This window comes from Chelonia mydas, chromosome 2, assembly GCF_015237465.2.
Source record: "Chelonia mydas isolate rCheMyd1 chromosome 2, rCheMyd1.pri.v2, whole genome shotgun sequence".
NCBI classification, from domain to species: domain Eukaryota; kingdom Metazoa; phylum Chordata; order Testudines; family Cheloniidae; genus Chelonia; species Chelonia mydas.
This window is the reverse complement of record NC_057850.1, coordinates 184,562,649-184,585,290: the sequence shown is the minus strand read 5'-3', so window position 1 is coordinate 184,585,290 and position 22,642 is coordinate 184,562,649. Positions and strand designations below refer to the sequence as shown.

General features: G+C 40.5%; 1 protein-coding gene across 1 annotated transcript; it reads left to right on the top strand.

Annotated features, from left to right (window-relative positions):
• The first annotated feature begins 1,868 nt into the window (after nucleotides 1–1,868).
• LOC102947604 (prostatic acid phosphatase) lies at nucleotides 1,869–18,908 on the top strand. Its single transcript, XM_007064334.4, has 10 exons — nucleotides 1,869–1,982; nucleotides 3,294–3,389; nucleotides 5,348–5,434; nucleotides 6,317–6,469; nucleotides 9,527–9,625; nucleotides 12,837–12,932; nucleotides 15,300–15,432; nucleotides 15,945–16,027; nucleotides 17,222–17,328; nucleotides 18,752–18,908. The coding sequence occupies exons 1-10, from the start codon at nucleotides 1,869–1,871 to the stop codon at nucleotides 18,906–18,908; spliced, it is 1,125 nt and encodes a 374-aa protein (XP_007064396.2).
• The last annotated feature ends 3,734 nt before the right edge of the window (nucleotides 18,909–22,642 follow it).

The window sequence follows — 22,642 nt, the reverse complement described above, 5'->3', positions numbered from 1 at the left end:
CCCTATTGCTATAGTCCTAGAATAAAGTGGGAGATAGAGAGTGCTTGGAATAAAATAACATTTGAGGACTGTCACTCTTGGTACGGATATGTTTTTCCAGCTAGATCTACACAGAGTAGGTGTAGGTTTGCCAGAAGCTGGGAATGAGCGACTGAGAATGGATCACTTTATGAATGCCTGTTCTGTTCAGTCCCTCTGGGGCACTTAGCACTAGCCACTGTTAGAGGACAGGATGCTGGGCTGGATGGACCTTTGGTCTGACCCAGTGTGGCCATTCTTATGTGTATATGATGTATTTATTGTGTCCCTTGGAAATGGAAGATAGCACATTTTCCTCAAAGAAAATGTATGAAGCATGCCTGCCACTGGAGAGGGCAAGTTATATAGAGCATCGATGCCTTGCAGCAGTTGACCCTGCTGTGCCAGTGTCTACCATTTAAAAAAGAAGTCTTCCTCTCAACAGACTGAGGCAGCTCTGGATGTTGTTCCGTTACTGGGCTCAAGTGCTCACAAAAGCAGAAACAGTAGAAAAACCATCTTGCAAGAGGATTTTTTCCCCTGCTATTTGAATGCTTCTGAGAGGCATCTCTTCAGTTCTGATGAATGTGCACAATGTGAATGTTTTTATTCCAAGAATTAGAAGTGAGCAAACTCCAGATCTGGTAATTAAGGCAGTTTTTATTAATTCTTGCTTTAAACTATATCCTGTGAATTGTATACACTTGTTTTAGGCTGCAGCATGACATCTATGACATTTTGTCAGCTATTTCCCTTAACACTACTATTTGCTGGCAATTTTTCATCACCAACAAATTGCTCCCAATTTTTACGTATTAAACAGGTCTTAACTTACTTATGAAGACAGGTATTATATAATGTAAGGAGGACAAATTGTTAACTGATTAAATGTCAAGACTTATGTGTTAAAATTTAGCAAGATCAAAAGTCACTGACACAAAGATGTAATTGATCAGATCCATGGTGTCTCAGCTGACCCTGATTGTGACCCAGATACTTTTTCTTTAAATTTAACAAATAGCAGGATGATTAAAGAAACATCTTCTGACTTACATATGTTGCGGCACTAAGTACGTCTGCTGCAAGAAAAGTTAACAAGCAGAGAAAGATTTAGCAAGAATTATGGCATGTTAGGGGAAGTTCTTTAGAGGAAATTAGTAACCATTGCCACTGGAGATATTATCAATCCATTGCGTGAGATGGGAAGTTGTTGGACACATTTTTATTCTTGCCAGTTAATTTAGAACTAATAAATAAAAACACCTGTTTTATTTCTCCTAAACACCACAGCCAAATCTAGAAATGCCCGAAGGGATCCGATAATGGAAGACTGACTATTGCCACCACTGTTGCTGTATACATTCCAATACAAAGTACTGAGACAAAATGTGTTTGCTTCTCAGCTGTTGGCAGTTATCTTGGGAGAGACTTTTGTATATGGCATATTAAAACAACACCAGCATACTTGCAATGTTTTCATTTATAAAGATGCAACACTCAAACAGATCTATGATGGCATTACTAGGCTTTAGTTTAAACTGCGTAAGCACTCATGGTCAGCTTGTATCCAGCTGCACTGTCAGGGTGCGTGGGGCCTGAGGAGCCCCTCTATCACGTGCATCCTGGATAGCACCAGAGTGCCCTGCTCCCTTCACAAGTCCCCTGGCATGCAAGTAACCCAAAAGGGGAATAAGATGAGCAGGAGGCAGGACTATGGCCCATTTCTAGAATTCACAATGCATAAGACTGACTCCTCCCCTCTTATTCATCTAACTGTGTGTCAAATCTGCAGTAGGGTTCTGTCCAGCCCAAGCACTTGGTGTACAAAACATTCTTAAGCTATTGCAAGGATGAGAGTGAGACGGCTGCTATGTGGAGTCTGGAGTTTATGCTTCTTGTTTAGTCTTTTCTTGATTTTGCTTCACCAAACCACAGCGAAAAGAAAACTGAAGTTTGTGTCTGTAGTAAGTATATGGCAGTGTTAATTTCACTATGTGAATGGAAGGAATTTTTTTACAGCACCTGCGGTTTATTGTTCTTCTTGTGTTAGAAAGTGTTCCCCAGTGAGGGGGAGGGGGGCAAATGTTTTGTAGACATTTAAATATTTCCTGAATAGTCAAGCTGTATTATCGCTTCCCATAGAAAAACAAACAAAGTCCCAAATTTTAAAGAACAGTTTGTAACTTTGCTTCCTTTTTGCAATCTCAGGTGATACTGAAGCAAGCGCCTTATTTGTGACATTATATGATCCTTGCAGAATGCCTCTTTTGAAGTTGTGAAATAGATGAGATGCCATAACTAGTGTTCACTTAGTGGAGAATTCCTCTTTGCCTTGGAACTAATTTATTGCTCTCAAGGGAAAGCAATGTCTCCCTTATGTGTAATCAAAAACAGATGTGTGCTGCATTGAATGAATAAACAAACAAACAGTCCAGATGCACGCCTGTTGCAAGTTCGCACAACTTGCGTTGATTTGCAAGTTGCCCTGCTTACAGGAGGTCTGAATATGGCCTATGCTGGACATAGCACATGCATTTAAATCACTTACACTTTTTTTTAGATGTAATCTTAAATTTTATTTTATTTCTACTTTGATTCAGGGAAAGAATTAATTGTGTAATACTTAGTTTTAAAGTCATGTAACTAATAGGTATGTGTGGTCAAGTGAATTATACAGGATTATAACATGGAATGGAATGAAAAGGGACTTCAGGATAGATTCAGAGTTTTCACAACTATCTTCCCTGAGTTTAGATTTTAGATTATGATACTTGCAATATTTGATATCTTCCTGCCTACACACTACTGTCTGAGAGGAACTTTTAATCAAGAAAAATTTGACTGCTAGTTTTTTCACACGGATTGTCCTGCCTGCTTAATGTAGTGTGACCTATTCCTCCTGTGTTATCCTGACCTCTCCAAAATAGATCTGGCATATGATATACAAGACTATTATACAACTTATACAGATTGCAAATGAAACCCTGAGCTAGCTACTTTTCAAATGCAGAGGAATAGAGTCCCTCTGCCGTGTAAAGTTCACAATCTAAAAAAATAAGTTACTGGAGGTCTGTGACTAGGGCTCCTAGGCACAATTGTAATACAAATAATTATTTATTATTAATAGATATTATAGACAATAAACACATGATAGAAGTATTAGTATACAGCATATACAGAACTCACTATTAATGAAAACACTGTTGGAATTGCAATAATTACTTCTAATAAAAAAGAAACAATTATATTGAATGGAATTCAATCTATTTTGTCAGGTGTTTCGCCATAGTGATTATACCCCATGTGAATCTTTTCCAACTGATAAACACAAGGAAAATGCATGGCCACAGGGATTTGGACAACTTACTAAGGTTTGTTGGCTTTACAGGGGCCCAAATTGAAACAGAAATTGTCTTTCACATGCTAAAGTTTTAAGGTGGTGGAACTGTATTTTGGCAAGCAATGACTCCGAAAAGGACTTAGAGGTCATGGTGAATAACCATCTGAACACAAGCTCCCGGTTTGATTCAGTAGTAAGAGAGCAAATGCAATCCTTGAATATATACGCAAGGGAATATTAAGTAGAAATAGGGAGGTGGTATTAACATTGTATACAGCATTAGTGAGCCCATTACTGGAATCATGTGCGCAGTTCTGGTATCCATATTTTAAATGGCTGTTGATAAATTTGATAGGGTTCAGAAAAGAGCTACAAGAATGACTCAACATCTGAAAAAAATGCCTTCCAGTGACAAACTAAAAAAGCTCAGACTAGTTAGCTTTACAAAGAGGACGTTAAGAAGTGCCTTGATCAAAGGAGAACATTTCTGATGGCATGGAGCTCTTTAATCTAGGAGACAAAAGCATAACAAGACCCAGTGGTTGGAAACTGATGCTAGACATATTCAGACAAGAAATAAGGAGTGAGTTGTTTATAGTGAGGGTAATAAACCATTGGGCTATCTTACATACAGATGTGACAGATTCTTCCTCACCTGAAGTCTTAAATCAGGAGTGCATGTCTTCTTAAAACAGATGCTTTAGCTCAGCCAGAAGATATGCACTTAATTCAAAACCATGGGGTGAAATTCTATGGCCTGTGTTATACAGGTCAGACTGGATCATAATGGTGCCTTCTGCCCTTAAAATCTATGAAAGTTGGGGTCACATTTGCAGTACAGTCTTTCGTGCAGATGGTATCTACAGACGCTAATATTTCATCTGAAGCAAAGTCAGCACTCTACCTCCATTCATTGAACAGGTGTTCAGGTGCTCAGCACCTTCCAGGATCAGGTCGTGAATTTCTATCTTTGTCTATTATGACAATGCAAACATCACAATACAAACAGATGCACTGCTGCCTTTTTAATCCAATTTACAGAAAACTGCATCTAACTAAACAAGAAATGTGGGAACTCGTCCCTACCCCATCCTGCTCAGTTCAATAAGATATAAATTTCAAAGGCTAACTACAATGATGTAAATTGTATTTGTACACAATGTAGCTTAATCCCAAACAACCCCCCTGCCCATTTTTTAAATGGCATCAAAATTAAATGTTGAAAGGATTATGTTCATGCAACTCTAATGTTTCACAATTACAGTCAGAGTGAGGGAATCCAAAAGCTAAGGCTGTAACATCAATGTTAACACAGCCACTTTGCAGTATTTCCCCCCTTCCTACATGCCCACCCCCCTTATGAAAATATTTTAAGGTATTTTCTTAATTAGGATGTGAATAGTGTTTACTCATGTGAGTTGTCTGGTTAGCAGACCCAAGGTAATAATAATAAATGAAATAATAATGGATTTACTTAGCTGCTTTCATCCACTATTATTATTGTTAAAATGTATAATACCATGCTGAGGTTAAAAACTGTTGCATTTCCTGATTTTTGTGCTTATGACTATGCATATTCAAATTGTATGACTATAGGTGTACTGTATTTCATTATATATTACCGTATATGGGGGAAATGTTGCTTCTCTTGGATAGCTCAGATTCTATGCAGCGTAAATGTTGAGATACTTAATAGACAAAGATTTAAAATAAATCAGATAGAAAGAGACGTGAGTAGGGGAAGCATGAGTGCCTAGCTAAGGTTCTTGCACATAAAGCAATCAGATGTGCTGTTTTCGGGTGGGTTTTCTTGGTTTTATTTTAAAAATATCCCAGGGCATCCTGTGTGGCCAGATCAAAAAGAAGGAAAATAACCTATAGCAATTATTTTATCTACTGCTCCCTCCTCTTTTTAAAAATCAGCTAAACCTGAATTACTCATCCACAGCTACCTTACATTGGCACTCATCAATATTGTTGCTTCCACAGCTTGGAATACAGCGGCAATATGAGCTTGGGCAATACATGCGGAAGAGATATAAACATTTCCTGAGTACCGTATATAACCAGTTTGAGGCAAGTATCAGAATTAGCATGAAGGACATTTTTTTCTACATACTAATGGGACTTCCTTAAGACATGAGGGGTCTGATCCTGCCTGGTAACTTACACTGAAGTCAACAGCAGTTGAGGGTTCTCAGACTCCCTGAGGTTGTGGCCCAAAATTTTGTTCAAATTGACTCATTATAGAAAGATAACTGAAGAGTTAGTGCAGAGAGATCTTCACTTCAGCTGTATATCAGGTTTGGCAAGAAATCAAATTACACAGAAAGTTGTGGTGTTTGGGTAAGCCTGAAAAATATCGGTGTTGTATTTGGATTCCAATGAACACAGAGATCATTGCCTTAGGACCTCACTAATAGCAGCCTCACTTCAGATACTTCATCACTTCAGTGATGCAATAAGCCCTCCTGTGTAGGCCCTTACATCCTCCTTACCATGGACCTCAGCCACTGACAATGGGTGTCCACCTCTCTCCTGCTTATGAGAACCTCACAACTGGAAATTCCATAAGACACTATTAGAATCTCTTGGCTGCTCTCTATTTGATATCTTTGTCTGTTTCATTTGGGGGTCCAGTAGCTCATCAGATCCATTGCTGCATCCCAAAAGCTAGCTAGCCAACTAGAGCCAGTTGAATTTTTTCCACTAGAATTTCTAATGGGGCTGCTATCACATTCCAGCTCACTATCCCCACCAATGTTTGTTCCTGCTCCAACTCACTGGTTCCTCTCTTCCTTACTATCCCAGGTTTCCTTTTTGGCCTCAGTCCCTTTGGATGCCAACCCTCCCTTCCCATTTCCAGTTCCCTCCTTTCCCACTAAAAGTCAGACAATTAACAGGAGCAGGGTTCTGTTCATGAACACTAAGAAATAATTCTTCCTATCCTTGCTCCAGATTTATGTTCAAAGCACAGATGCTGATCCAACTCTTATGAGTGCCCAGGCAAGTCTTGCTGGGCTGTATCCACTGGCGGGTAATCAGGTCTGGAACCCCAAAATTCTTTGGCAGCCAATCCCAGTTCACACTGTGCCAGTGTCACATGACAAGGTGAGTACAAATTGGGGACTTTCTGCTTCAGAAAGCCAAAATATGTGACAAAGAGTGAATGAAGTGGATGAAAGTGACACTAAGCTAAGGCATCATACACTAAGAACTGATAGCGTGGGCAGCACCATTATGTTGAGATTCCTCAAGAAGAGAATTCCAATACACAGCCTTGTGCTTAATGAAAATAGAAAGATCTAAGTCTAAAATGTAAGGAAGTGAATTTGCCCACACTGTATGAGAACACAACTCAGAGCTGGTAACAGATTAACCCACTCTCTTGGCTTGCACAGATACTAAAAATAGCTTGCTCCACTTGAGAGCTGGGAGGAAAGAACATTTTTCCCCCACAATTCTTTAGGGCTGTGATTTTAAGTCTTTTCTGATCCATGACCACAAAATGGCCAAAAGAATTGTCCCATGTCTCACCATATTCCACAGAGAGATTTGGAGTGTGGGATAATGTTTTAGCTATTTTGTCAATTGCTAGTTTTAAAAAAGTTGGGGTTGGTGCTGCTGAGTGTGAGGCTTGTGAGGTAAATAGATCATGCTACTCCTTTCCCTCTCTTCTCCTCCAGACCCACACAGTACTCCACTCTGGGGAGTGGGGAACACTTTTCCAAGGGGATGTGTTGAAGCCAGCTACACAGCCACTTGAAGTGCTGCTTCCCCTGCCCCAGAGCTGGGACTTGGGCAGGGAAGGGGGAAATATGGGCAATGTCAGGAAGGGAGCAAGGCAGGAGGAGTAGGGAGAAGAGAGTGAGCTGTTCCTTCCTTCCCTTTCTTAGGCTCCCACTGAGTCCTACACACCTAGGAATTTTGCAGCTCTCAGTGGAGGTGCGCCCCACTGGTTGAGAACAGGTGGCCTAGAGCACTGGTATCAAATTCAGCAAAATGTCTCACATTTTTAACCAAGTGATCAGAGAGCCATACCCTGGCCATATAACATACACAAGTGAATCAAATTACTGTAAAACATTTCTGTCGCCCTTATTTAGCTTGACCACTGAATGCTGCTGTCAAGGTTCCTTCCCCACTCTGAACTCTAGGGTACAGATGTGGGGACCTGCATGAAAGACCCCCTAAGCTTATTCTTACCAGCTTAGGTTAAAAACTTCCTCAAGGTACAAACTTTGCCTTGTCCTTGAATCCTATGCTGCCACCACCAAGCGTGTTAAACAAAGAACAGGGAAAGAGCTCACTTGGAGACATCTTCCCCCCAAAATATCCCCCCAAGCCCTACACCCCCTTTCCTGGGAAAGGCTTGATAAAAATCCTCACCAATTTCCATAGATGAACACAGACCCAAACCCTTGGATTTTAAGACCAATGAAAAAGCAATCAGGTTCTTAAAAGAAGAATTTTAATTAAAGAAAAAGTAAAAGAATCACCTCTGTAAAATCAGGATGGTAAATACCTTACAGGGTAATCAGATTCAAAACACTAGGCAAAACCTTAAGACACAAAAACAGGAATATACATTCCATTCAGCACAGCTTATTTACCAGCCTTTTAAACAAAAGGAAATCTAACACAATTCTAGCTAGATTACTTACTAACTTAACAGAAGTTCTGAAGAGTATTCCTGACCTGGTCCCAGCAAAAGCATCACACAGACAGACAGACCCTTTGTTCCCCCCCACTCCAGCTTTGGAAGTAACTTGTCTCCTCATTGGTCATTTTGGTCAGGTGCCAACAAGGTTATCTTAGCTTCTTAACCCTTTACAGGTGAAAGGGTTTTGCCTCTGGCCAGGAGGGATTTTCTAGTTCTGTATACAGAAAGGTGGTTACCCTTCCCTTTATATTTATGACAACTGCCCTGGTCTGATGCCCATTGTAGGTACTGCAGTCACTAGAAACTAAGTTAATAAAAAAATTCTCATGAATAGGAAAATGTAAAAGTAGATGTGATTTCCCCCCCCCCCCATTATTTATTACATTTTAAATTACTATGAATATACAGCAGACTTGATTTCAGAAGTGTCTTTCTATTCAAAGAAAGTGTCCATCAATTACATCAAGAAAAGTCATATCTATTCATTAACATATGGTTAGATTTCAGGATGAAATGGCTCAAACAAGTAGATTTTTAAAGCAGCAAAAACACGATCTCTTCAATTCTCCAAGGTTTTATTTAAATCTCTTATTTTAATTGTGCCACAAGTACTCCTTTTCTTTTTGCGAATACAGACTAACACGGCTGCTACTCTGAAACCTGTCATTATTCAAGGCACTGCATTTAGTCATATGGAGTAGAAATCTATCAACTTCATGATAAATCTCCTCACTGTATTTTCCACTGAATGCATCGGATGAAGCGAGCTGTAGCTCACGAAAGCTTATGCTCAAATAAATTGGTTAGTCTCTAAGGTGCCACAAGTACTCCTTTTCTTTTTGTTTTAATTGTGTGGCTACAAACAGTTTTATTAATTATTTTGTGAGAGAGGACAAAACACATTTTAGTAGGAAAGGTACTTGCCTCTTCATTGCAAATTAGCTGTAATTTTAGTTTTTACTATTTAAATTTAATGCCGATAATTTCAAATAAAAATTCTCAGATAACGCAAATACACATTCTTAGACCATATAATCTAAGCAGTCTTTAGCTTGTGGTGAGAGTAAACAAAGTTTTCAAAAATCTCTAAGACTGAACATTAGGGGTGAAATCACCCCTGTGCAGAAGGCCAGCAAAAGGCATAGGCACCATTTAAGCCCTATTTTGAAGGCTTAAGCAGTATATGAGCTTGCAACAGCCTTCTGCACAGGTGCGGATTTCACCTTGACTGATTATGTTCTAATTTTCAACCACAGCGTCTTTAAGCAGGTACTTCAATAAATAATGTAATTATTGTAATGTAATGTAATAGTTATATTACAGAAGTGAGTCCACAGGGCTATTATAGTTTACCTTGGCTGAAAGGCACTGGGAAACAAACCAAAACCCCTGGTGCAGTTTGGCTCAACTAACACACACATGAAAAATGGAGTCTCTTGAGAGAACAGTAAATAGCCAAATGGGAAACACCCTGCCTAACTAATCCATTGTATTTTTTGTTTTAGTTACTACACTTACCTTATCCAAACTGTCCACGATACAACGAACTTCAGAAAGAAACCTTTGCAACAAGGGCATTTCGAAGACACTTTAAACACTACAGGGTAAAGAACACAACATATTTTCAGTTGTGGAAAAAGTCTAATTAAAAACTGTCTGTAAGGGGTTGTTCGACTCACCACTGGACAGTGATGCCTCCTGGTGGTTCTGGGGTTTAGCTCAGTCAGGCTGATGCCCCTGGCCGTGGTTACACCCAGTCTCCTAGGTTACCCTTGTCTCACTCCAGAAGCCACAGCATCCACTTTGTGACTCAGCTGCCTGGCTAGGTCACTATTGTGGTTTGCTCTTCCAAGGGGAATGTATCAAGCAGTCTCAGGCAGTCTTCCACTTCACTGCCTCACAGTGCCACTCCTGCAATGACAGGCAGGGGAACCCAGGCCCACCCTCTACTCTGGGTTCCAACTCCGGGACCTTGTACACAGCAGCCAAGGTGCATCCTCTGACCCTTTCTGCCTTTCCCTGAGCTGCTTCCATATCTCCTGGCTTTCCCCACTTCTCTGGGTTTGCCAGTCTCTTCACTCCCTCCTCCCAGGGAGTAATTTGAGGCAAACTCATAACTGCAGCCCCCTCAAACACATCTCCCTTCTCCCAGGGAATAACTGTAAACATCTTCCCAGCAGCCCCATCTGCTTCCAATTTCCTGTCTTTTGTAGAAGCCCCACATGTCCCTCACAGGTGAGCTTCTCTGTAATTAGCTGCCTCCAGCCTAAAACTCCCCTATTTGTAGCCTAATTAACTTATTGGCCCTACCTGGTCCAATTCAGCTCTTGCAGGGCCAGTTTGGGGAGTACACTCCATCACACTGTCACTCATGACAGAATTAGCCAATGGTAGGTCATCAGAATGGAAATCAAGAGAGTTTGTTGTGATGTTCCCCTCTGGTGTTATCTGGACTGGTGATCTGCTAGGTCACTCCAATTCTTGACTCTGGGAGCCAGCCTTACCCTGTTCTGCTCTGAGAACCCCCCACTCCTGGGCTGTTCACGCACAGCCTCTAGCATGTAAACTGCTCGTTGGATTGTGCAACCGAATGACACTAGCCAATATCTCCGGTCTCAAACACAACCCTAGGAACGTCCATCTTGCAGTGCCCAGTTATGCCCGCTGGACGCTGCAAGTTCAATATGAGTTCGTCAATTTAACAAAGAAATTGATATGTGCCAGGCTTGTTATTACAAGGGGAGTCTCTGACATGCTTCAAACTAAACGCACTGCTTCAGGTAGAATAAACAAACAGATTTATTAACTACAAAGATAGATATTAAGTGATTAAAGTTAAAGCATAACAAATCAGATTTGGTCAAATGAAATAAAAGCAAAACACATTCTAAGCTGATCTTAACACTTTCAATGCCCTTACAAACTTACATGCTTCTCACCACAGGCTGGCTTGTTGCTCTTCAGCCAGGCTCTCCCCTTTGATCAGTGCTTCAGTCACTTGGTGTGGTGTCTGTAGATGTAGGTGGAAGAGAGAGGAAGAGCATGGCAAATGTCTCTCCCTTTTATCATGTCCTTTCTTCCCTCTTGGCTTTGACCCCTGCCCCACTTCAGAGTCAGGTGAGCATTACCTCATCGCAGTCCCAAACTGACCAGACAAAGGGGGGTGACTCACTCTAGAGTCCAACAGATTCTTTTGTTGCTGTCTAGGCCAGCGTCCTTTGTTCCTGTGAGTCTGGGCTGGGTTTGTCCCATACATGCCCTGATGAGGTGTGAACCGCCTCTCTGCTCTTGGGGAGTTTTTGCCTGGGCTTACTTTGAGCCATGAGGGCACATTTTCAGCCTCATAACTATATATATGAAATTACAACCTATAACATTACTGTAACAACAATTACTATAATATTACTATAACAACAATGCTCAGTATATCATGAGCCTTTCGAAGACACCCGACATGACAAACTTCATATTGGATACTACACAATCATATTATAAAGATGAACATGGGGATGTAGGGTGTTCCCACGATGTACAGAACGTCACACTCATATATTCTTCTTTTAACGCAGGTATTTCATTCCTACTAACATTAACAGGCCTAACTACCACATATTGGAAGGATATTATACCCACTAACTGATTATGAAATTGTAAAACCTGCTAGGCTGGCCTATCTACACCAAATGACAGGTGCAATTTTAGTGAAGATAAACTCTTGGCCACCATGTATGAAAACTCCACCTATCACTTGGATTAGTGGAAATCTACAAAACAAAACTCAGCTCAGCTCCAGACCAACCTCTCCGTCTCTGCTCAGTCTCACATCCACAACGCCTCCTCTGACATCTCTCCCCACATATGCTCCTCTGCTAGTTCAGATGACTCCTCCTCCTCCAGAAAAATCTCCTCACTATTTTTTCTCATTGTCATGTTAGAAAATTCCCACCATTTCACTGCAGTCTCAAACACCTCTCTCTCCCCTTCATGTCTCACATTCAGGTTGCTGCTCAAGTGTTTCACTTCTTTCACCACAACATCTCAGATGCCTCTCCCTTCCTCCACATCCCCACTATCAAAATCCTTACTGTGACTGGGTTAATCTTCTGTCAATTCCACTGCAATGTCCTGCTCTCTGGCCTATCTGACTTCCACTTTCTAACCCTCAAGTCTAACCAAAACTTTGCAGTCAAACTACCATCTTCCACTGCTTTGACCATGTCACCCCTTCTCAGACTCTTCACTGGCTCTGCAACTTGGCACCACATTCAATCTACTCATATTTTACACAGTTCTGCCTCTGCTTACTGTTCACTTTTGTCTCCTGCCACTCTCCTGCTCAATACATACTTTGAACTAGTTCTGCTTCCCCACATGGTCCTGTTTACCCCTTTCCCACAAAGTGCCTTGGTGCTTTTCCCCATGTTTCCTCAGACATCTGCAATCTCCTCCCTGATCCAGTAGGTTATGCAGCCTCCCTCTGCTCCTTCAGATCCCATCTCAAAATCCTTTTCTCCTCCTACAGTGTCCCACGTTCCCACAACAATCTAAGAAGAAAAAAAAGTCAACATTTTTAGAAGGGGAACTTGTGATGTATATATCCTATAGGACAAGCAACCTCAACCATGTTGTGTGTAAACTTCCTTTCCTCTTGCCTGTTGTCATCTCTCCCTGACTTGTAGGTTCACTGGAACAGCATCTGTCTTTATTCTTCCTATAACAATTGCATATACTACTAAGGCGTTATATAGGAATGTCATAAATGAGCAAAACAAAAGCCTTTCATCATATTTAATGTTTGTTGTTTTTGTCTTCCAGCCGTTTCTGAGATTTTTAGCAGTTCACACAGGATACCCATTGAAGAGGCTGAACACTGAAAGAATTATAAAAATATATGACACCTTACTATGTGAGGTAAAAGTATATAAGAAAATTCCCCTAAGATCCAATTCAGACATGCTACTGTACAAGAAGGATTGAGGTACAAACTTCATCCTCTGCTCCTTGTGGTTAGAAAAAAGCTATACGTTTGCAAGGAATAGGTGTTTTAGAATGTCCAGAGCTAGGGATTCTTACCAGACCAGTTGCCTCAAATAAGTGACACACATATCCTTCATCCAGTTCTATGCCAACATAGCTCTTTTTTTTTTTTTTTTGGTTAACTTTCTTGTTGCCCTAAGTACCATTTAGAAAGTCTATCAGTCATATTATCACCACAGTTCTGGAAGGGAAAAGATGAGGTAACTTTTAGACCCTCTGCTTGTCGTATTATTTATACAGGACCATAAAGATGCGCAGCGTTTATACTAGTAAAAATACATGGATTGGCCCAGAAAATATAATCTTCCTCCTCAAAGATTTTAGAGTCAAATGGTGCAAGCAGGTACAGTAATAATTAGGTAGTAGCAAATGGAGTAGTGTGTGGATGGAAATATCTGTAAGATTCATTGAACAAGTGGGATTATGGCAGTAATTTGAAGGAGGCAGAAGGCTATTGGAGAATATTGTTTGGGAGGCTATTCTGAACATAGGGACTATGTCTTCCAGTGCAGGAGCAAACAAAAATTGAAAGGTCTTGCAATGTATGTTGTTGGTTGTTGTTTTGTTTGTTTGTTTTCTTTTATTTAAATACCTGTTTGGCATATTACCTAGAAGACTAAAGCAGTTTTAAAGTAGATTACATTGTGGATGCAAACTGCCCAATTGTATCATATTATGCAATAAGTTGCCATCTGTCCTGAATTTTCCACGATAGTCCCAATTTTGCCAAGGCAATCCCACATGGGACATTTCCCAGATCTCTACATTAGTTCAATGACCCATGAAATGTCAACGTAATGGGAAACTGCAACTTGAGCATGTTGCAGCAAGTCATCACCACATACCAGACAGAGATGTGCCAATGCAAGGGCACAATGCTGTATTGCAAACATCATGGTGTTCTGAGACAGGAGTTTATTCCATCAGGTAAGCTTACAAGATTGCCCATCCTTGTCGGTCATCAGTGGCTCTTATGTCAGAGAGAATTTAACTAATTAGTAGAGTACTTCCTCCAGTGTTGGACTCTGAGTATGGGTCCTTCATGTTGCTCAACGGGGACTCCCATCACAAAAGCAACAACTCTACCAGCTGTGCAAAAAGAGTCTTGTTGTTAGCTGTTTTCATGCAGCCACAGTAAAGTCACCTCACCGTATTATTTATTATTGGTCACATGCCATTTGACTTCTAGGTAACTCCAAAGACACAGGCACTTGTTTGCCTGCAGCAATGCTATGAAACAGTATTCACTTAGCATGTCCTCTTCTTTCTAAACAAATCACGTTGTTAAAGAAAGAAATAATACATTGTGACCTGAGCTGATTTAACCTGACATGATCCATTGTTTCCCCTGTTTAAACAAATCCTGTCAATAATTAGCAAGTCCTTGTCAGGACATAACAGGTAGTATGGAAGCAGGTAGTTCTGAAAATGCTCACTGTTTAGCTCACTTAAATTGTCACACTTTGATAAGGGTACACTATGTTATGACAAAATAGACTGGTTTTGTTAAACAGGAATTCAGTTCAGTCCAAATCTGGAGCATTGTGTGCATTTCCTACCTCTTCACAGTGATAGCCTTTAACATATCTGACTCCAGCCCCAGAGGCAAACATAGCCTCATTCTACTTTGTTTTGTGGACTGAGGCAACATCTGTAAGAGTTGGTGTAAAATGGGCCAGAACTCCCCAACCCTCACCAGATGTTAGGTTGTTCCAAATCCAGATATAAATGTGGCAGTTTGAGCCATTCTCTGGCTCACTGATTTCTCAGAGCTGCCAAGCCAAAAAGTCTTGACTGCCATGTAAGTTTTGCTTGAATAGGGGCTTCTGGATGTGCCCCAGGAACTTGCTGACAATAGAAAATTTTCACTAAGACACAAGATTCATCCTTAATAATTTTTGATGATGATCATCCCACTATACATGCAGCCATTTTTGTATATCCCTCCCTATTAGTGCTGCGCCACCTCCTAGTCTTCATGAATACTGTCATCTCTTCTTACCCTTTAAAAGTTGCTGTCTTGGAGCAATATATTGATATAAATGAGAGTTCCACCACCACCCAAGTGCAGTGTCTGGTCCTTAGTTTAATATAAAATAAAGAGAAATCTTTAATTTGGTCAAACATTCAGGATTTGTATCTGAATGTACCAGAGCATTGCTGTTGGCAACAATACAAAAGGAAGCAACACAATCTGGTAGAAATCAGTGAGAAAATCATTGTTTTCCTTCTTTGCTGTAGGAGATCAACAATTACACTTTACCATCATGGGCCACTCATGGTGTCAGGACTAAGCTTCTAAAGCTCACAGAACTGCTGCTACGGGCAGAATTTGGGCTCCACAAACAAAAACAGAAGTCCCGACTCCAGGGAGGTAAGCAAAAATACTTAATTCTAAATGGGGTGAGAGTGTGATGGGAAAACAGAGTGGAAAGGGTGTACAGTCAACATTGGAATTCATACCATATTTAGAACTATGGAAGCTGCTATATACACATATATTACAAGGTGATCACCATCTATTCTTACTTGCATCCATGGAAATCAGGAAGTTACAATGGAGTTACACTAAAGAGAGGGCCAGACTCACCAGTACACTCTGGCTTCTTTGTACTACTCTTGTGAACCAACCAGTTAAACCAGTTTATGGCTGCTTTCAGCCACTGGGATCTACCAATGAATCTGGCCCTAAAATTGGTGCATGTGGGAACACAATCAGGCCCATTATTTATAAAAAGATTGGGTCAGATGCATCAGTACATTTCAAAAAGTAGCTATTAACCCATGTTAACTAATCTACCATGTGTTTAAGCACTTCCTCGTGTTAAGAATATCAGCACAAGCTTCCTATACCATTATTGTCACTATTGCCCTATTTTCTTCTAGGTGTTCTTTTAAAAGATATTCTGAAACATCTCTCGACTGCCAGAAAGCCTTCCAACCAGCGAAAGATAATTATCTATTCTGGAGTGAGTAATTTTTTTTCTTTTATGTTGGATTTTTGAAGTTGTCAACTATAGCAAAAGACATGAGACTTCATTTCCTGCATCTAACAACAGTTACACTGGGTTTTCTTTCTTCTGTGGCTAGCTTTAACCATTTCATAATGATTTACTTAGGAAAATTTAGCTCAGGTACATACAGCATCGCATTTCCCAATCCAGCCTAGTGGCTTACTTCATTCTTAAGCTGTTTTGATTGTTTAGTAAAGAAATCAAAAGGCTTGTCCAAGGTTTTGCACTGATCCAATAGGACTTCCTTGATCTAGAAACCAGCCTACTGCTGCTTTTTTAAAAATTAAATGTAGTGATTTTAAAAGGTGCTGGACTGGCTGTCTTAGATACTGAGGTTTTCTATTTTTGCACAGAACATGCACCTTCTCCCAGTGAACAGGGAGAGTCCTGGATTACTGATGGCAAAAACTATTTATAGCCCAGGTAGGTTGTCAGATGTTGGACCTTAGGGCCAAATTCTTTCAAATCTGACCTCTAATTCTAGATGCCCAACTGGAGAAAGCTTGAGCCCTACTGTAAGAAGACCGGAATACTCCCAACTCCCATTCACTTTCACTAGGGTTGCAAGTGCTCAGGTCTTCTGACGCAAGATGTCTCAGGCTGAACATTCAGAATTAGAGGGCACATTTGAAAGCGTTTGGCCTAACAACTGAGGTACTCAAAATTGAAGGCCACTTTTAAAATTTAGGCCTAAGTCTACCATTGGACTGGAACTGATAATTGCCAGTCCTGGGCCTCAGGATAGCATGATTCTGGGCAAATTAATATATACTTGGGATGAAAAAGAAGGAAACGTTTATGTGGCAGATTGTTATTGTTATTTTTAATGGCAACTGTTTGAACTCGCTCTGAGATTTGGAATATGAGTAGTAGTCCCGGAAGGCTGATATAAATACATTTTATCACATAGGTATCTCCACTCCAGGAGAGATGTATTTATTTCTGGAAAAAAGCTAACTTTTTTCAAAGCTATCTTAAAATAAGAATAATCAAGGATACAGAGATCAGAGGCCAAGTACCTATTCACAGAGTTGTGCAAGTAAAGTGAACTGTGAAGCTGAACTGGTGGAGAAATTATTGAATGTTTGCTCAGTAATGATCACATCATTCTCAGGAACTCTTTAATGGGAGTGATTCTTCTGTTTACAGCACGCTGCTACCATTGTTGCCTTACAGATGGCACTCAATGTTTTCAATGGAAAACTCCCTCCATATGGTGCTTGCCATTTTTTTGAACTTTACCAGGAAAAGGATGGGTAAGTATCTGGATAAAGCTGTGTTACTGAAATGTACTTTTTAAAAACCAATTTACTGAAACCCCAAAGTATTTTATAAATAAAACTGGTTTTGATGGCCAAAATTGAGCTGCCTGGACACATTGGGCCTTAAATAATAATAGGGACCAATTATCTTAATTATTATAATCTGAGTGACTTTAGTGCTTGTGAAAGGCACCAGGTTCACAGCCCTGGAGCCTGAAGTCTCTCCCTACAGTATAAGCTTCCCCACCAGTGAGTTTCAACCCTGCTCTAGGATCACCTCCAGTGGTGAGAGGTTTTACTCAGCTCCTATTGCTACTCAGTCCTCTGACTCTCCACTGAGAGTGGATCTGTAGAGTTGAGGATCCCCAGGTCCCTTCAGCTCCCAAATTCCCCCTCCATGCTGGGGACACAGGGAACCCTTGTGGAGCAGAGCAACATAACACCCTCCCCTGGCTCACAACACTCTTTTCACTGTGAAATCACACAATTCCTCAGGCTGAAGGAACAGCTTTTTCCAGACCATGACTAGTGCTAGTTCAGGGATACTAGATGCCATACAAAATGGCTGGACACCAGGTGGGATTGTCAAATGCATCTAACAGGACTTAGAAGCATAAGGAGTTGGGCATCTAACTCCCCTGGGTCCTTTTGAAAATCCCACCCCCATGAAAAATGCCCTAACAATAAGGTCAAGTAGAGAACATACAAATCTTCCAAGGAAAGATGGTGAAGTTTCAAAATAAGTTGTTAAAATTAGACTGGACAAAACACCTTGAGAATGTACAGGAAAGCCGGTCATGTCAGCGCAGGAAAATAGCTTAGATGATGGGTTACCTCGGGAGGTGGTAGAATCTCCTTCCTTAGAGGTTTTTAAGGTCAGGCTTGACAAAGCCCTGGCTGGGATGATTTAGTTGGGGATTGGTCCTGCTTTGAGCAGGAGGTTGGACTAGATGACCTCCTGAGGTCCCTTCCAACCCTGATAACTATGATTCTGTGATCTAATGCCAGTAAATCCTTTTGATTCTCAATATCTACATACAAAGGCAGATTTAAATGTTAGAGTATAGGACAAAATTGACTCATGCTGTGTTACAGCACAGGTGAAGTTGATCCATAATGTTTTGCAGACATTTATGTATCCATATTTTATTTAGACCTTGTTAAAATGGTGAAATACACCCCTCCAGTCTACCCATGACACCCTTACTAACAGGAGGGCACATGGACTGCAAGTTCCTGTCTCTTATAATAAAGCACTGTTTCTCTTAGTAATTCATTCCATTTGGCACTTTTTATAAAGAGTTAGACAAAGTGTGTCAAACTTGTCCTTGGTGTAACTGCATTTAATAGGGTCCAAACACTGCAACTTCAAAGAAGGCGTACCTAATTTTACTTTTATTTGTGTGCTGTGACTCAGGCAATACACCATTGAAATGTACTATCGGAATCACTATTTGAAAGATCCCCACCCGCTCACTCTGCCAGGCTGCAAATTTCGCTGTCCTATCGAGCAATTTAATCAGCTACTTTCGTCAGTCATAGTGCACCACTGGACAAAAGAATGCAGGATATAGGGCATAAACAAGGTAAATGTGGTGCTGCTAAATGTTGTGTGTGCGTGTGTCATCCTAAATGTGTGGCAAGAGCAGATACAACCCTGACTACACAGAACTTTGAAACGGCAATATTTTTGTAAAGGTTTGATCTGAAATGAATGGCAATCCAGATCCATTAAGATAATTTTTCTCCTACCTCTCTATTGATGCATATGCCCGGCCAACCCCAAATCTAAACTGCTCTTCTGGTGGAAGAAAAATTCAGGTTAAATCTACCTTGCAACCAAGGGTGTAACTTGCAGCTTGTGTAAACGTACCTGCGCTAGCTTTAGTATAGCTAGCTTGCTAAAAATAGCAGTGAGGACATGGCGGCACAGGCTTCAGTGCAAGCTAGCAACATGAGTACATAGCTGATGGAGGCTAGATAAGTTTATACAGCCTGTGCCGAAGCCATGTCCTCACTGTTATTTTTAGTGAGCTAGCTAGATTAAAACTACCATATGTACTTCTCAATGAGCCCCAAATTGCATCCCCAGTTGCATTGTAGATGTAGCCTCAGAATGAAATCAAGTATTATTATATGACTGAAACATTGTAGGATACTATTTTTTTTATTTTATTTTAGCATAGTCAAAAAGACATTTAAGTTACTAAAATGAGACAACAGGAGTTGGAAAGATATCTCAAAGGACTGAGCTATGTCAAATCTCCCAATCTTCTGTACATGGAAATATAAGCCCCTTCCAGCTGATTGGCAAGTCCATGCCAAGTCCTTTGATTTTTCAGAGATATCTGTATTTGGGAGGGGCAGGTGGAAAAATCATGCTTTCCTTCCTATATCTGGCTTCACATTCCTTACTATAGAGTCCAAAAACAAATAACTGCCAAGAACACAAGTGCACACAGAAAACTGTCAAATTTTTCAAGGAACAACTGTTGTATGTCATGCTTGGAAATCCCATATGGCTTTCTGAATCACTGGTCTCAAGAGCAATTTGGAACTGCAGATATTAGATGAGCATGAGCTAATTCACTTGGCTCTAAGTATTTTCTTACTACACTCTTCCAAATCCACGAACAGAAGGAAGATGTTTTAGCTGGAGTGAGTGAATAATCAGCAATGAATAATTTACTCAAGGAATTTCACAGACTGTCAGTAAGCTGATCAAGAAATCATGAAAATTATTCACTATTGAATGCGATTCCTGTAGTTTTTGACAAACGTGATCAAGAAGAGTGTGTTGTAAATATCCAACACCTGCACTGTGCTGTTTAGCTACCTAAGTCATTGGGATACTAAATCTGCTCCCTGATTGGATAAATTATGTAACTAACCAACAAAAAAACAAGTGAAAAATTACTATCAAATACATAATCAAAATTTGCTGTTGGTAACTGTTTGGGTATTCAGACTTAAAGTACACCTCTGTTAAGAGGGCCAGCATAAGGCCTCTGCACTGCTTAAATTCTCAAACCAGGGGCAAGTCAGGTTTAGGTGATGCCTAGGCCTCATACTGGCCCTTTGCACTGACACAGATTTCACCCTTGAGGACTGTTTGTCCTAGTAAACCTTGAACACTTAAATATATATGAAAAACCAAACACAAGAGGTCACAAACCTGGTTGACTTTCAAATCTGAATGAATATTTTCAGACCATTTTCTCCACTTTCTGCTAAATTATAATTTCAGCTGCTGCCCCAAAGATTACCAAGTCACTGTGAATCAGGACAGAAGGGAACAACCGATCCTTAATATCCTGAAACTGAAGCAAATTCACAGGAACCTTACACAGATTCTGGGCCAACTTCAGTCCCAGTATTCAAATGGTTGCAATTCTTTTTAATTTCACCTGCAACTTTCTCGGAATCATCTTTAATATTGTCCCCTGGTGCTGCATATGTACTTTGTGTTGATACTTTGAAGAATAATGTGCTTATGAGTGAGCATCCATTGGATGCTTCTAGGCAAGGGCCATGTCTTTTCACCTGAACATTAGGACAACTATGCTGAGGGGCAGAGTGTTCACTTTACATGCATGTAAGAAGAGAATCCTCTTCTCACACTCTCCTTGATGCTCAGGGAGCATTATGCCTTTCAAAATGGGCTGAGTCACCACTGCTACAAGCTTTTAATCACCCATGTATCAGCCTTTTCTGTGTCTAGTTACGCCAGTCCCCATATTCAGATGCTGTTAATTCAGCTAGTAGCTGAAACTGTTCCCTACTCCTCTGCTTCATGTTCATCATGTTTTGTGAGAACAAGGCTGCTTGCTAAAAGCTATAATTCATTTACCTTCAGATGCATGCTCTAAGATCTTCAGGTGACTAGATTTGTGAAGCAATTCCCCCTACACAACAAAGTGACATCAACCTTTCAGCTATTTCAGCATTAACTTCCATCAGCGTGACCAGAGCCAGCATTGTACCTGGCAAGAGAAAATACATCTTAGAACTGCAGTGGACTATGAAAACTGTACATGGCTGTGACTTTTCTTAAAGAATGTTACTTCTGCTTTAATCAAATCATGTACCTTAAATGAAATATTGACTTTACAAAGCCATAGTAATTTACCAAGATTTATGACTGTTGAGTTGATTGACATTAGTTCAGGTAGATTACTTTCAACTTTATGGGTATAATTTTGATGCAGACTTTTTGGGGGGGTTATAAGTTTAACTTTCAGCAAAGATGTGATATTGCCCATTGAGTGCTGCTGCCTCTTTAAGAAACAACAGGATCCTTTAGGTCTATGGTCAGGTATGGAAAGCAAAATCAGAAGGAAAGATGCATGCAGATAGAAGAGTCAATCCAGTCAGCTCCTACTTTCATCTATTCCAGGAACAGTTAAACATTTTGTACAAAGATCCAGAAATCCCAAGAAACAAGGAAAATTGTTATTTAAGTGAAGGTGTGATACACAAAAGAACCCACATATGAGCAGGAAAAAAGACAAGAGAGATGGGGCAAAATGGACTGCTGGCCTGCAACTGAAAAATAAAAACATTCCCAGGTGGCACGTCTGCTGTAAAAGCAGCATAGACGGTGAGCTCGAGTGACAAGGCAAAGGAGCATCAAGCCATTCCCCTCTTTTTGAGGAGGCTGCAAGTCTCAGTTGTCATGGGTGAAAGAGAAATCACTTGTGGCTTTGTGTGTCATCCTTTCACACAAAAAATGTACCTTGCTTTTGAATATAATTGTCATTACTCTGATCACAGTAAAGTCACTGCTTCAGAAAAATCCATGGGTCAGTGCAAAGTCTGAGTTTAACAACAAAAAATGAAGGTCTTCCAAAAAGCGGAGAAAAAAGCCACAAGCCGTTAAGTGCTAGATAAAACACAGCAGAATACACTGTAGGGAGCAATCCTCCATTAATTGGAAAATGGGCTAGTTGACTTACAGAGCCAGAACTTGAGAAGTCTGCAAGTGCACAACTGTGAGAATAATTTGTGGAAGCAACTACCATGACTGCATGCAGTTGACAAATTAAACATGTATCTGGTCATTTTCACATGCAGTTACCACTATTTCAGCAACCTAACCTAGGAAATTACAACATGCCAATTTGCATACATGGGTGGAATTCACCCCTGTACAGAGAACCCATACAAGGCTTCAGCACCACTTCAGACATGAGTGTTAGTGATGTATAGCCTTTATACTGGGACTGGCTGAACAAGAAGACTGGGGATGGACACTGGGATTTGGGAGGGAAGAGTGGGATCAGAAGATGAACCTTGGGTTGTGGGAGAC